The sequence below is a fragment of the Manis javanica genome, chromosome 4, assembly GCF_040802235.1.
Source record: "Manis javanica isolate MJ-LG chromosome 4, MJ_LKY, whole genome shotgun sequence".
NCBI classification, from domain to species: domain Eukaryota; kingdom Metazoa; phylum Chordata; class Mammalia; order Pholidota; family Manidae; genus Manis; species Manis javanica.
The window spans coordinates 40,087,958-40,104,390 of NC_133159.1; the positions used below are offsets into that span (position 1 = coordinate 40,087,958).

At 35.4% G+C, this 16,433-nt stretch overlaps 1 protein-coding gene across 2 annotated transcripts in view; it reads right to left on the reverse strand.

The window, feature by feature from the left end:
• Positions 1-16,433, reverse strand: part of FAF1 (Fas associated factor 1) — a 566,821-nt gene that overhangs the window by 288,356 nt on the left and 262,032 nt on the right. For both annotated transcript variants that reach the window (XM_073233907.1, XM_037021905.2), the window contains exon 7: positions 6,514-6,619. In XM_073233907.1, coding sequence (XP_073090008.1) covers positions 6,514-6,619 — 106 coding nt within the window. The remainder of the gene's footprint in view (positions 1-6,513; positions 6,620-16,433) is intronic.

The following is a 16,433-nucleotide window of genomic DNA, read 5'->3' on the forward strand; positions in this document are numbered from 1 at the left end:
AAAGTCAACCATGCAACAAACCTGTATCACAAGAGAATTAGACTTAGAAGTATAAAAACATACTAAACAACCTACACGTATTTCTAGATGTGATCCCTTGTATCTTACCATAGCTTAGAATAAGAATTACAGTGTATTTCAAATTACAATATTGCATACGAGTAGCTTTAAGGATAAGAATAACTATAAATTTGTAAAAACTGGATTTGCTTATATTTTCTTCGGAAGTATATTCTAACTTAAGGTTATTATTTATGCAATTGTAATTGACATTTAATAGATTTTAATACAGTACATATTTTTATGGAACCATGTAGATAGTTACAAAAATGGCTGATTCAAATATATGGTTCTTTTAAATGCATTTTTTCTTTTGGGTTCACTCAATAACAGCAATATTATTTTAAAGTATATATTTTACTCAAAAAATGCAATAAGTCACAAACCAAAAGCTAACAGATGTGTGACTTCTAATTAGTTATAATAATCTCTGCTTCAATGCCATTAGAATGAGCCTTTCTTTTCTTTTGAAAACTAAAAAAGCTTTCCTTTGAATTTTAAACTGTCAGGGTGCTTCACAGTCAATGTACAAAATCTGCTTTGATTAAAATTTTAGACATCTACAGTGATAACTTTATGAAAGAAAATATTAAATTATAATTATCCTAAACAGACACAGTCTTGTGAAACTAACCCTACATTCATGTTAAAACACAAAGAGTTGAATATAATGAATTTGATTCATCCTCGGACACAAAGCTTCACCACAGTAAACTCAGTCAACTGTTGCTCTTGCGCCTATATTCATGGTGCTTAAATAGCGCACTTTAAAACAAAAAAAACTCCAATTGGCTTTTCATATATCCACCCTCCCCAAAAATAACGCACTTGAAAAACTCAAATGATATGAAAGGCTTCAAGGCCTCTTTTCTCCCTTTCATACCCCCTTTTTTTATTTCTGTTTGCAGTAATCTGCCTTTCTCTTTCTCTTTCTCATTGCTACAGAGCAAGCGAGGAGGCTCAGAGCTTTGAAAAGGGGGCTCAGTGTGTAATGGGTCCACTAGAATTAATTTACTTGCACCAAATCCATTCAGCACAGAGGTTTTTTTCCCCCTCTCTCTCCCCTCAAATCATTTGGAGTCGGACGCAGCCCCCAGCCTTTGTAATTCTAGTAAAGCACTTAAAGTGCACAGTAGGTGTTCATGAGGACCATCTGGTCAAAAGCAAAACAAGCTGCTGATTTTGCCTTTGAATAGAATGAAGCAAGTGTGAATTAGTCTCTTCAATTAGCACTATTACAACCTGTCAAGTGCATATTGTAAAACAGGATTATTACAGTATTGGTCACCAGTGCAATTATTTACTCTCTGCCTTTTCTTGCATATAAAAATGTCTTATGTTTATTAGTTTCTGATAACTGAACATGATTTCTCTTAACCCACGCATTTCAAAACTACGGACACACAAATCACAGATTATGAAACATGGTCAGCCAAGAAGATGTCAGGATACACATAATATCTCAAGTAAGAAAGGACTAAAGCATTGTCCTTAATTCCTAACGAAATTTCACCATTTCTATCTTCTTGAAATGTTGGTGAAGAAATAGATGGGCTAAAAAAAAAAATTTCCAATATTCTAAATACTTTCAGAGAAAGAAAAGGACTTGTCAGTTCCAAATGGCAGTATTGTAAATATTATTTAAATTTACTTCTTAAGGAGATAATTTGTTAAGAATTGCAGAAAATCTCAACATTTATAAAATGGTCGTTACTGATTTGTTCATTTGAAGTGGTATGACTTCAACAGATCTCAGTTATAAAATAATCTTGCAACTAGTAATATACGTACATATTTTAAAAAAACTCATAATCTCCTTTTCTGAAGGCTGAATAAAAGGCTTGAATTCACTGCCCAGTTGCTTAAGAAATTATATCTCTTTCATTCTTGCTAAGATGTCATTTGTGATTTCAAATTTTTAAAAATAAATCTATGATATATGCTAATTAAGTGGGTCCATTCTAATTGAGCTTATATATGCCACTTATTGTGCAGTGACTATAAACCACTTAAAACTTTTAATTAAATAAATACAATTTAATTTATCCCTTGCATATGCACATTCTCAGGTACCCTACTCTTCAAGCTCTGTGCCAGCACCCCCCACCTTCTCTATAATGGAAAACAAACCAACTAAAAAACAAACAAATCAACAAAATCCAACTATACTTAAAACATTTACACAAATGGTTAGTTAAGAAGTTATAGTCAACCCACTACCAGAAAATTGCTCATTAGAACAATCTGTAAAAGACTACATATTTAATTACTACTAATGACCTCCAGCATTAAAGGAAGCTAGTTCGAAATACATCATAGTCAAACAAGTTGAGAAAGTTTCAAGTAGAAAAATAGACACAAAAACCAACATGAGTTTCAAATTAACCAAATCAGAATTAACCTCATGATTTCACAATTACTTAGCTAAGATTCTTTTTAAGGATTGGTATGATTCATGTGTTTTTTTTAGTTTATTTCTTGATGCTAATTCAAACTAGTGGCTTCTTACTTGACAATCACTAGTATTAGTAGCAACATGTTTTACTATTCCATTCAAAATATACCTTTATAGGTTGTAAATTTTCCCCTTTCTTTCTGATAAAGAACAAAATAAGCATTAATAAGAAGAGTGAGAATTCTAGGGTAAAGTGAAACTTGGAAGAGGATTTACATAATACCAATAGCTATTCATTGTGATTCTCAAAGTAATAGATAAGTAATATTCCGTGAATCCACAACAAAAATACTAAGATTTCTTATCATTGTTATTCTGGGTCATGTGTGTATTCCTTAAGTTTGTATGACATCTACAAAGAAAAGCGGATATTTTGCCTAATAGCTTTTGCAATAGTAAGAGAGACAAAAAGAATTAGTTTCCAAGAAAAGTTGGCTTGATTTCAGGGACTTTATATCCTTTTCCACACCTGGGGTTAGGATATGCAAGTAGGCAAATCAAGCTTTTTTCCCTTAATTTAACCAATCCCACATATATATGCAACCACAGATCTTTTACAGTATTAGAATTCCTAGAATCTGTACAATTAACTATTTATAAGCCTGAATTCTCAGTGTAGAAAATTCATTGAAATAGGTAAGCTTGTTCAAATTTTTAAGGAAATATACTAAAGTGTGACAAGTAATTTGGGACACAAAAAGGTAGAAAGACAAGCTGTGACAAAATCAGTGTTATTTGACAATTTTTATGCACTATTTTGTCATAATGGTAAAAGAGAAAGGATTTTATTCTTATGACTACTTGCAACTCTCTATTTTGACCTTTGTATACTATCATTGCCTTTTCTCAAGTAGGAGGATAACGTAAGTGAAAGGATTTGTAAAGAGCTTAAAAAAAAATTCTCAAAATCTAACCAGCTTAAATTAAAATCTAGAAGACCCAAAGGACATAAGTCATTCATTGTGAAGCAGGAGACCACAGAGGCAGAATGAACAAACACTTGTACAACTATGGGTTTATCACCACTAAGTTGCATGAACATATGGTCACTGAACAGTTTATTTGAAATTCAAACTGCATCTAAGTTCTATTTCCTAATTCAGTATTTTTAAAAAGTGTATTTCATCTAATTAAAAGTTGAAATCATAGTGTCTTTTTCAACCCTATTTAACAGAAATTTCACTCTGGAAGAAAAACATTACAAAAGCTTTCTTTTAAAAATGCAAGGCTTTCAAAAATTAAAAATACCCAAAACTGGTATTTTTCTTCACCTACAATAAAAATAACATACTACTATAGGGAAAAAATATCAGGTTTTTTTCTCTCTCTCATATGTTGGTTAGAATTCATTCTTTAACCTATTAAGCAACATTGAAAAGAAATTTCTGAAACTGACAGAAATTAATTTATAATTTAAGATAGATGGCATCATTAAGCTACCACATTGATAGTAAAAATTCTAGCATTTATAAAATAACACTGCAAAACTATTTCAAGATTTTATTTTTACTGTGTTGCAAACTGATTTTTAATCACACGACAAAAAAAATGAACATACTTAACTGTCACTGTGGGTTGCATGGCTGTAGCATAAGAGCGTCTCATCCTCCTGAAACCCCCCCAGGTATTCCACAAGTTGAAGAAGAGTCATAGGACTTGGCCTACAGAGTATAATCTATGTCCCTTTTCTAAACTGTACAGAATAAAAGAGCCTATGTGTATCTGTCTACTCACAGAAAAGCAACTGATATTAGAAACAACATTTATTTTTTCCTGGCAAGTAGCATTTCAAAATATTGTTTTAAATCAACTGAAAAAAAAAAAAAAGAGATAGGAAAAAAAAGAAGAAACCAAACCGTTGCCAAGAAATACAGAGGAATATCTGTCTTTGCAAAAACATTCCTGGGACATTTTTCATTTGGAAAATAGTATGAAAAAGATTTACTGTTTTCAAGTCCTTGAAGCTTAAAATATATTTGATAATCTACATAGCAAGCCATGGAGAACAGTTTCAGCCAACTGTGGCACACAATGGCACATTTACAGAATTTTAAATATTTCTTTTAATAATTGATGTAGTCATTTTGAATCATTCTGCATAGGATATCAGGTGTGAGCAGATTGCATTAACGCTGCTTAAACATTTCAACTTGTCAGTATGGCCAACTCGATTTCGGAAATATTTGCAGTATTTTCCCATCGAAACAGTAATAAAGGCAAAATAAATATATGCCACTACTTTATAATCACCGAACATTAATGAATATTTTATGTCTTTTTAAATCTCCCTGTTTAATTTAAAAGGGTGAAATTAAGTCTCCTCCGTGCAATATGCCAATTATCTGTAAATCAAACAATAACTTGGCCATTATGCTCCTTTTTGTTAATATAAGAGAAGCTAATTTGAAAACACTGAATGCATTTTTAGACTATCAGTTTAATAGTCCTTTCTGCCCTCTTCTGGGAGGAAGTTGAAATACACTCAAACTATGGAAACTGGAAATGTGAAAAACAAAAAGGTAGAATATTAGCTATAAAAATCTCAATCAGAAAGAAAAATAAAGCAATCAATTTTTATCCATTATGCATTATACTAGTCTTCAATTTAAAAAAGTAAGTCAACAACATAATGGAATTGACTCATTACCTCTGCTTTTCTTAAATGGAGTTATTATTTTGAAACTAAATTTTCTGTATTTAATTTTATTCAGTAATTAAAATTTTACTATCATTAAGTTTCCACAGTAACTCTGCAACTGAGCCATAGTTATAAACATTATTTCTAATGTAAAAATAATGGTAATATTTCAAGGAATTAAAAACTTTAATTTAGACAAATATCCATTATAGAGGTTAAAAATGCAATGACAGTTAATATATTTAAAATCCTGGAAAGAAATTAAATATCTCAAACATATGAGTCAAATTAGAGGCCACAAAATTTTTTAAAGATTTTAGTTACTAGTCAACAAACTATTCAAGTGATAAACAGAAAATAAACTTCAAGCATTCAGTTATTTATGTCAAATTCACAAGTTGAAATTCATTGACATAACATGAAAAAAGGAAACCATTAATAGTCTAGCTATTACTGAAACAATTCATATACTTTTGAAAAACGATTAGGGTGAAAACAACTTGTTCTTTCAATATGACATTAATTATTATAGTCAATGTGGTCTAAGAAAAATTTGTGAAATAATCCAAGATTAAGCATAATTAATTCTCTTTATAAAAATATCAGTAGATAAATTATTGCTGTCTTGACAACTTATAAGGGGTAATGTGACATAATCATCATTGCAATGCTTTTAAACACAAGTGCTATCATAGCCTTACACATCTTACCCCCATGGAGATAAATTACTGGCTTTTAGGTGGTTGGGGCCATGGGCAAGAAGGTACTTCTCTCTTGGGGGAGGTTCTTTTTTGAAACAGTGGCCCTGGTTGGCCACACTGAAGAAAATATTGACACAATAAATAGACTCTTCTTGGATATTCTGAGCTAAATGACTGACAGTCTCCAATACCATCTCAGGAAAACTGCCCAAGGCTGGGACTGATCTGCTTAAGAAAAGCTGTCTCAAATTCCTTTTGGAAAAAGGCAAGGTACACGTTATAAATAATATATCTGAAAGCAACCTTTCAAATAAAATATAAGCATGTTCAAAATGCATGCTGTCAACAATTGCCAAATTAGTGTTTTGAATAATTACTATAAAATCATGAAATATAATATATAATAATGAGTTATTTTCAAACAGGGTTTTAAGTTGACTATTTTAAGAATTATCAAGAGCTCTCATTTACAACATCCATCTTTCTAGGTCAAGTCATCATATCTACAGTAATTATTGATGCTCCAGTTAATTAAAATTAAGAACCCAATAATGAAACATAAAGCGAGTTTCCAACCAGAACAGATAGGCCCTTTTTAACAGGGTCAACATTAGCTATAATGAACTACCTTTATTCCTTAGCTGTGAGACATAACTCACCTCTTGAATGGTACTGCTTCCTGAGAAGTTCAGGTTGTACTCCCGCTGGACTTCTCGGTGGGTGATGATCAGCATGAAGTTTTGATTTAATGACTCCTGCAGGGCACTGAAAGGGTTGAAAGAAAAACAAGGAACTCTTGAGATGAACAAGTTCTAGCTTGCTTTACACCGAGCTGCAAAAACCCCAGGAGTACCATAACCTCCACACAGGCATGTCCGGGCCCAATGTTATCATCTTTTCAGCTCCTAAAGGTAAGAGAGCATGCTGAGAACAACCGAGGGGAGCTAACCTGTTAACTCCTTCTCTACCAAGGTGTTCTTAAACTTCAGTCTAAATAGTCTGCATACATAAGAATTTTCTACAAGTCATATGCTAGTTTGCATATATATTTCCTCCTAGAGAACCAGATTTATCAATTGTATCGAATTCCAAATATGTTACTAAAATGTATACTCAAAAGCTCTGTTCAATTCGAAGTGAAACTGATGTTCTAGAAGAACAGAAATACAAAAGTATTGTTTATATTCATGAATGTTCTATAAGAATAGAAATATGGCTTCAGTCAAAATTCAGAAGATGTTGAAATCTATAGAACTTTAATTGCTATACCTAAATTCCTTCAAAATAATTGTGTTTTCACTTAGGACTTAGCAATATACAGAATTCAGAAACTGGAGAATTTAGATCAACACTAAACTCTATGCCAAAGTTCTAAAATATTAGAAATGTGTCAGAACTATAAAGAGTAAATTAAATTAGCCACAAAAATTAAGACACTTAAGTCATGGTTCTATGTGTTTATGACAATATTAAGAAGCACTATCAGCATTAAAAATAAAATTTTATCCCCATTATGTGTGAATAATCTATACTGCAGCCTCAAGGTAATTATGCCATGCTTACAGAATCAGTAAAATATTTTGGGTGTGCTGTATGGTTCTGGAGTTTATCACTCCTCCTTTGCCAATGTGTAACTATGTGGTAAACATACATGAAATTTAAGATTAGTATTAGGCAGTTAGACAATGTCTGCCCCATTATCTCCCATAGAGTTCACAGGTTAACTACAGGAAACACCAACATATAGCATGAAATACTATGGATTAAAGGAAATGATGCCCCACTAAAATAAAGCTTCTTTAGACAGGAACCTATGTCACTGTATGCTTAGCTGTTAAACATAATGCCTGCCACACTACAAATAAATATTATTTGAATAATAAGTAAACTGTGAATTTCCAGAAGGAAAGAGATATATTCATCTTTACACCTCACACTGCAATGTTGTCTTCTAGAAAACTATGGGAATTAAGATTTTGATTTTGATTCATCTATTTGTCAACGTTAATGCAATGCCTTGCACTATTCCGGGTGCTTAGGAAACCAACCCAAATAATATGTAGTTTCTACCCATAAAGAGCTTTACAATTTAATAAGGGTAGACAGATAAACAGTCATTGTATAAGTTAATAGGGACAGTAGAGAAATCGAAAAAAAAAAGTACAATGAAAACAGAGAAGGAAGTGCTTAGCTCTGCCTCAGTGAGAGGAAAAGGGTTAAAGAAAAGCTTCAGAGAAAAAGAAAAATAAAGGTTGAAATATGAAGGATAAGTAGAACTTCAGAATTTATCACAGAGAAGAAATTTTTGTTTTATTTGGGGAAGAGAAATGTGTGGCACTTTTTAGACAAGGAAATAGTATGTGGAAGAACAAAGCATGATCATTCAGTCAATTAATATATATTTATTGAGCACGTACCTATATTTATAACACTGTTCTATTTGCTAGAGATACAGTGGTAAGAAAAATAGTCTCTTCTTTCATGAAATTTACATTCTAGACAAACAATAACCAAGTAAATGAATAATTTTAGAGAATGCTAAATGCTATGAGGAAAATAAAACAGGATTATAAAATAAAAGTTAATAGAGGGACAGGTTGAAGGGAATTGTTTTCAACAGAATAGTTGAGCAAAACATCTCTGAGGAAGTGACACTTAAGTTGAGGCTGGTTCAGTAAGAAAAAGATAGCAAAAGTCTGATCATGTAGGTCCTTGTAAACCACAGTAAAAAATTTATTATTTATAGTAATTACAAAGGAAAGCCATCAGGTTTTTACAAGGGGAAATGGTTAAGATACAACTTGTATTTACAAATACATTTATATGGCATTTTGGCTGCTCTGGCTCCAATGAGGAAAGAATGAAGGCAGGGAAAACACACAGGAGGCTAGTCTCGGCACAAAGCAATGGTGGCTTGGACTAGGATGGTAGAAGTGGAGATGATTAAGAGTTGTCAGATTCAGATGTACTTTATAGGTAGAAGACAGATAAACTTACTAATGTAGTGTGAAAGAAAAGTGTAACCCCAAGGCTTTTGGACTAAACAAATGGAAGAACAGAACTGCATTTAATAAAGAGATCTGCAGTATGAACAGGCTAGGTGGGGAAATGAGGAGTGAAGTTTTGGATATATTAAGTTTAGGATACCTATTAGGCATACAAAATTCAAGACTATAAGCTTTTTGAGGGTAAATATCTAATTTTTCAACAGTATTTCCCTTGGCAACTAGCATACTAAAAGGTCATTCAATTCAATCCTATAAACAGTTAAGGAATAGCTCTGCATTTACAATTGTCTGTAAGAGTTGAAGGTCAAGTAAGAGAGCTCAAAACATGAGAGTGACAGCATACAAAAAGTATTTAGATTTTTTTTGTGGCCAAAAGAAATCACCCATGGAAAACAGATATTTAGAGAAAAGGAGTGAGGCCAAGATGGAGCCGTAAGGTGCTCCAATAATTTGAGATTAGATTATTTTTTCAAATTAATGAGGAGTCAATGTAAAGGAGATTGAGAAATGATGAGATAAGAAAAAAGTCAAAGTCTGTCAAAAGGGAGTCAAAAAAACTGTTTCAATTAGGAGGGCATGAGCAATTATGCCAAATGATGCTGAGACATTAAGTATAGTATGGCGAAAAAAATGACCATGTTCAGGAAATTGTTAAAAGTTTATTGTGGCCATAACCAGGGGGTATGAGAGGAGCATAGTGAGACTCATACAGTGGTCTGGGTCAATGTCAATAAGTGTACGTTAAATTAATTTGGAGTCAGAAGTCACAAGTAATTAATGTAGAGCCTACTTGGAGTTTCAAGGCCTTTTACAAGTAGACCTGTTTCACAACCATTCACCAAAATTGGCTTCTGCTCTAAAGCATGGCTGACTTCCCCATATCAAAAACACCACACCACACCACACTCATTTCATTCTCTGCTCAAGTTGTTTTCATCCTCCTTCCCATACTCCTCCCACTAATACTGCACAGCTTTCTGTTTGTATTTATTACAGATTTCATCTACAGTTTGTATTTATTATAGACTTCCTTTTCTCTGAAAAAAACTGTTTCTCCAGCCTATTGTTTCTATTTGTTTCAGACTTCTTCCTCTCTGAATTCCTATGTCACATACTTAACTTAATACTTAATTATAGAGGGAGGGCAAGCTGCTGAGTTGGGAGAAGCCGAGCCATGTCCCTTCCACGTGGCCATTTATTTTCCTGGGGAGAAGCCACCACCTCCCTGGGCTCCTCCTCGGCTGTCCCTCCAACTGCAAAGGCAGCTCAAGTCTGAAGAAATCCCCACCCAGAATCCAGGCCCTGAGACTCCCTTAAGGGCCAGAAAGGTGCAATTCTTAGAGAAGGGCTCCATCCATTTCCTGGCTGTCTGAGCAGGTCCGGCCCAGGCAGCCTGCCAGGGTCCCTGGGAGCAGCTCACCAGAGATCGCAGCCACTTCACCCGCTGAATAGCCCAGGCCGAGAAGCAGCTGGATCCCTGCCTGACCCCCGCCGCCAGGGCCAGGGCCAGGGCATGCCTCACAAGTCCGCCCCCCTCTCTGGCTGCCATACCAGCCCCTCCCCAGGCCTTGTGGGTTTCCTCTAGCCATGCCATGGCCTTGAGCCACACTGTGGCCTCTCCCTCTCCTTGTGTGTCTCTGTCTCCTTGCTTGGACCTCATTGAGAGGCTTGACTAAGGTCATGTGGTTTGTTTATTACTGAGGATTTTTTATGTGTTGGTTTAGATAAGGAATAAAGTCTTTTGGTTTGTAAAAAAAAAAAAAATAGCAGCCTGAGGTGGGCCACGCCCACAGCAGCAGGGCAGAGCTTCTTTCACAGCGGCCGGGCATGAATCAGAAGCCCGTCTGAGCGCAGCTGCCCAGCAGAAGCTGATAGGGGTTGCTGTTCTCCCAGGAGAGGAAGGTCATAAACTAGCAAGAAGGGATGATTTACCAGTCAACAAATGCACCAGCTCCCCACAACTACCTCTATAACCATGAAAAGGAAGAAGAATTTGATCCAGACCAAAATCACAGACACAACCTCTGAGAAGGAGCTTGGAGAGACAGACCTAACCAATCTTCCAGAAAAAGAATACAAAATAAAGGTCATAACCATGCAGATGGAGCTACAGAGAAAACTGCAAGAGCTAACAGACAAAGTACGGAGGGAGACTACAGAAATAAAACAATCTCTGGAAGGATTAAAAAGCAGAATGGATGAGATACAAGAAGTCACTGATGGAATAGAAATCAGAGAACAGGAACGCATAGAAGCTGATGCAGAGAGAGATAAAAGGATCTCCAGGACTGAAATAATATTAAGAGAACTGTGTGACCAATCCAAAAGGAAAAATATCTGCATTATAGGGGTACCACAAGAAGAAGAGAGAGAAAAAGGGTTAGAAAGTGTCTTTGAAGAAATAATTGCTGAAAACTTCCTCAAACTGGGGGAGGAAATAATCGCTCAGGCCACGGAAGTACACAGAACTCCCAACAGAAGGGACCCAAGGAGGATAACACCAAGACACATAATAATTAAAATGGCAAAGATCAAGGACAAGGACAGAGTGTTAAAGGCAGCTAGAGAGAGGAAAAAGGTCACCTACAAAGGAAAACCCATTAGGCTATCATCAGACTTCTCAACAGAAACCTTACAGGCCAGAAGAGAATGGCATGATATATTTAATGCAATAAAAGAGAAGGGCCTTGAACCAAGACCACTATATCCAGCATGATTATCATTTAAATATGCAGGAGGGATTGAACAATTCCCAGACAAGCAAAAGTTGAGGGAATTTGCCTCTCAGAAACCATTACTACAGGATATTTTAGAGGAACTGCTCTAGATGGCAGCTAAATAGATGTCAACAGAGAAAATAAAATCACAGCAAAGAAAGCAGACCAACCAAATACTAACTAAAGGCAAAAAATAAAATCAACTACCCACAAAAGCAGTCAAAGGAAACACAAAAGAGCACAGAATAAAACACCCAACATATGAATAATGGAGGAGGAAGAATAAGAAGGGAGAGAAATAAAGAATCATCACACAGTATTTATAATAGCTCAATAAGAAAGTTAAGTTAGACAATAAGATACTAAAGAAGCTAACATTGAACCTTTGGTAACCACGAATCTAAAGCCGGCAATGGCAATAAGTACATATCTTTCAATAATCACCCTAAATGTAAATGGACTGAATGCACCAATCAAAAGACAGAGACTAATAGAATAGATAAAAAAGCAAAACCCATCTATATGCTGCCTAGAAGAGACTTACCTCAAACCCAAAGACATGCACAGACTGAAAGTCAAGGGATGGAAAAATATATTCCATGCAAATAACAGGGAGAAAAAAGGAGGTGTTGCAGCACTAGTATCAGAGAAAATAGACTTCAAAACAAAGAAAGTAACAAGAGATAAAGAAGCACATTACATAATGATAAAGGGCTCAGTCCAACAAGAGGATATAACCATTATAAATATATATGCACCCAACACACGAGCACCAGCATATGTGAAACAAATACTAACAGAACTAAAGGAGGAAATAGAATGCAATGCATTCATTTTAGGAGACTTCAACACAGCATTCACTCCAAAGGACAGATCCACCAGATAGAAAATAAGTAAGGACACAGAGGCACTGAACAACACACTAGAATAGATGACCTAATAAACATCTATAGAACTCTACATCCAAAAGCAACAGAATACACATTCTTCTCAAGTGTACATGGAACACTCTCCAGAATAGACCACATACTAGGTCACAAAAAGAGCCTTAGTAAATTCAAAAAGACTGAAATTCTACCAACCAACTTTTCAGGCCACAAAAGTATAAAACTAGAAATAAATTGTACAAAGAAAGCAAAAAGGCTCACAAACACATGCAGGCTAAACAACATGTGCCTAAATAATCAATGGATCAGTGACCAAATTAAAATAGAGATCAAGCAATATATGGAAAAAAATGACAACAACAACACAAAGCCCCAACTTCTGTGGGACACACTAAAGCAGTCTTAAGAGGAAAGTATATAGCAATCCAGACATATTTAAAGAAGGAAGAACAATCCCAAATATATAGTCTAACGTCACAATTATAGAAATTGGAAAAAGAAGAACAAATGAGGCCTAAAATCAGCAGGAGGGACATAATAAAGATCACAGAAGAAATAAATAAAATTGAGAAGAATAAAACAATAGAAAAAAATCAATGAAACCAAGAGCTGGTTCTTTGAGAAAATAAACAAAATAGATAAGCCTCTAGCAAGACTTATTAAGAGAAAAAGAGAATCAACACACATCAACAGAATTAGTAACAAGAAAGGAAAAATCAGGATGGGCCCCACAGAAATAAAAAGAATTATTAGAGAATATTATAAAAACCTATATGCTAACAAACTGGAAAACCTAGAAGAAATGGACAACTTCATAGAAAAATACAACCTTCCAAGACTGACCAAAGCAGAAACACAAAATCTAAACAAACCAATTACCAGCAAAGAAAGTGAAGCGCTAATCAAAAAACTACCCAGGAACAAAACTCCTGGGCCAGATAAATTTACCTCAGAATTTTATCAGACACAGAGAAGGCATAATACTCACTCTCCTTAAAGTTTTCCAAAAAATAGAAGAGGAGGGAATACTCCCAAACTCATTTTATGAAGCCAACATCACCCTAATACCAAAACCAGGCAAAGACCCCACCAAAAAAGAAAATTACAGACCAATATCCCTGATGAACGTAGATGCAAAAATACTCAACAAAATGTTAACAAACCAAATTCACAAATACATCAAAAGGATCACATACATTGACCAAGTGGGATTTATCCCAGGGATGCAAGGATGGTACATTTGAAAATCCATCAACATCATCCACCACATAAACAAAAAGAAAGAGAAGAACCACATGATCATCTCCATAGATGCTGAAAAAGCATTTGACAAAATTCAACATCCATTCGTGATAAAAACTCTCAGCAAAATGGGAATAGAGGGCAAGTACCTCAACATAATAAAGGCCATATATGATAAGCCCACAGCCAACATCATACTGAAGAGCAAGAAACTGAAAGCTTTTCCTCTGAGATCGGGAACAAGACAGGGATGCCCACTTTCCCCACTGTTATTCAACATAGTACCGGAGGTCCTAGCGATGGCAGTTAGACAAAACAAAGAAATAAAAGGAACCCAAATTGGTAAAGAAGTTAAACTGTCACTATTTGCAGATGAATTGATATTGTACGTAAAAAATCCTAAAGACTCCACTCCAGAACTACTAGAACTGACATCGGAATACAGCAAAGTCGTAGCATACAAAATTAACACACAGAAATCAGTGGCTTTCCTATACACTAACAATGAGCCAATAGAAAGAGAAATAAGGAAAACAATTCCATTCGCAATTGCATCAAAAGGAATAAAATACCTAGGAATAAACCTAACCAAAGAAGTGAAAGACCTATACCCTGAAAACTGTAAGACACTCTTAAGAGAAATTTAAGAGGACACTAACAAATGGAAACTCATCCCATGCTCTGGGCTAGGAAAAATTAATATCCTGAAAAGGGCCATCCTGCCCAAAGCAATCTACAGATTCAATGCTATCCCTATCAAATTACCAACAGCATTCTTCAAGGAACTGGAACAAATAGTTCAAAAATACATATGGAAACACCAAAGACCCTGAACAGCCAAAGCAATCCTGAGAAGGAAGAATAAAGTGGGGGGGCGGGGGGGCGGATCTCGCTCCCCAACTTCAAGCTCTAATAAAAAGCCACAGTAATCAAGACAATTTGGTACTGGCACAAGAACAAAGCCACAGGCCAGTGGAACAGATTAGAGACTCCAGACATTAACCCAAACATATATGGTCAATTAATATTCCATAAAGGAGCCATGGACATACAATGGGGAAATGACAGTCTATTCAACAGATGGTGCTGGCAAAACTGAACAGCTACATGCAAGACAATGAAACTGGATCACTGTCTAACCCCATACACAAAAGTAAATTTGAAATGGATCAAAGACCTGAATGTAAGTCATGAAACCATAAAACTCTTAGAAAAAAGCATAGGCAAAAATCTCTTGGACATAAACATGAATGACTTCTTCATGAATATATCTCCCCGGGCAAGGGAAACAAAAGCAAAAATGGACAAGTGGGACTATATCAATCAGAAAAGCTTCTGTACAGCAAAGAATACCATCAATAGAACAAAAAGGTACCGTACAGTATGGGAGAATATATTCATAAATGACAGATCCGATAAAGGCTTGACATCCAAAATATACAAAGAGCTCACACACCTCAACAAACAAAAAGCAAATAATCCAATTAAAGAATGGGCAGAGGAGCTGAGCAGATAGTTCTCTAAAGAAGAAATTCAGATGGCCAACAGACACATGAACAGATGCTCCACATCGCTTGTCGTCAGAGAAATGCAAATTAAAACCACAATGCGATATTACCTCATACCAGTAAGGATCGACACCATCCAAGAGAGAAAGAACAACAAATGTTGGTGAGGATGTGAAGAAAGGAGAACCTTCCTCCACTGCTGGTGGGAATGTAAACTAGTTCAACCATTGTGGAAAGCAGTATGGAGGTTCCTCAAAATCCTCAAAATAGACTTACCAGTTGACCCAGGAATTCCACTCCTAGGAATTTACCCTAAGAATGCAGCAGCCCAGTTTGAAAAAGACAGATGCACCCCTATGTTTATCGCAGCACTATTTACAATAGCCAAGAAATGGAAGCGACCTAAGTGTCCATTAGTAGATGAATGGATAAAGAAGATGTGGTATATATACACAATGGAATATTATTCAGCCATAAGAAGAAAACAAATCCTACCATTTACAACAACATGGATGGAGCTAGAGGGTACTATGCTCAGTGAAATAAGCCAGGCAGAGAAAGACAAGTACCAAATGATTTCACTCATATGTGGAGTATAAGAACAAAGAAAAACTGAAGGAACAAAACAGGAGCAGAATCACAGAACCCAAGAATGGACTAACAGTTACCAAAGGGAAGGGACTGGGGAGGATGGGTGGGAAGGGAGGGATTAGGGTGGGGAAAAAGAAAGGGGGCATTACAATTAGCATGTATAATGTGGGGTGGGGCATGGGGAGGGCTGTGCAACACAGAGAAGATAAGTAGTGATTTTACAGCATCTCACTATGCTGATGGACAGTGACTATAATGGGGTTTGTGGGGAGGACTTGGTGAAAGGGGGAGCCCAGTAAACATAATGTTCTTCATGTAATTATAAATTAATGATACCGAAATAAAGTAATAAAAAGTAAAAAATAAAAACAACCTAAGAACAAAACCCCCAAGCCAGATATGGCTTCCTGGCTGTGAAGACATCCTCCTTGAAGTTTTCCAAATAGTAGAAGAGGAGGGAATACTTCCAAACTCATTCTATGGGCTGACATCACTCTAACACCAAAACCAGGCAAAGACTCCACAAAAAAAGAAAAGTACAGACCAATGTTCCTGGTGAACAAAGATGCAAAAATACTCAACAAAATATTAGCAAACCAAATTCAAAAATACATCAAAAAGAACAT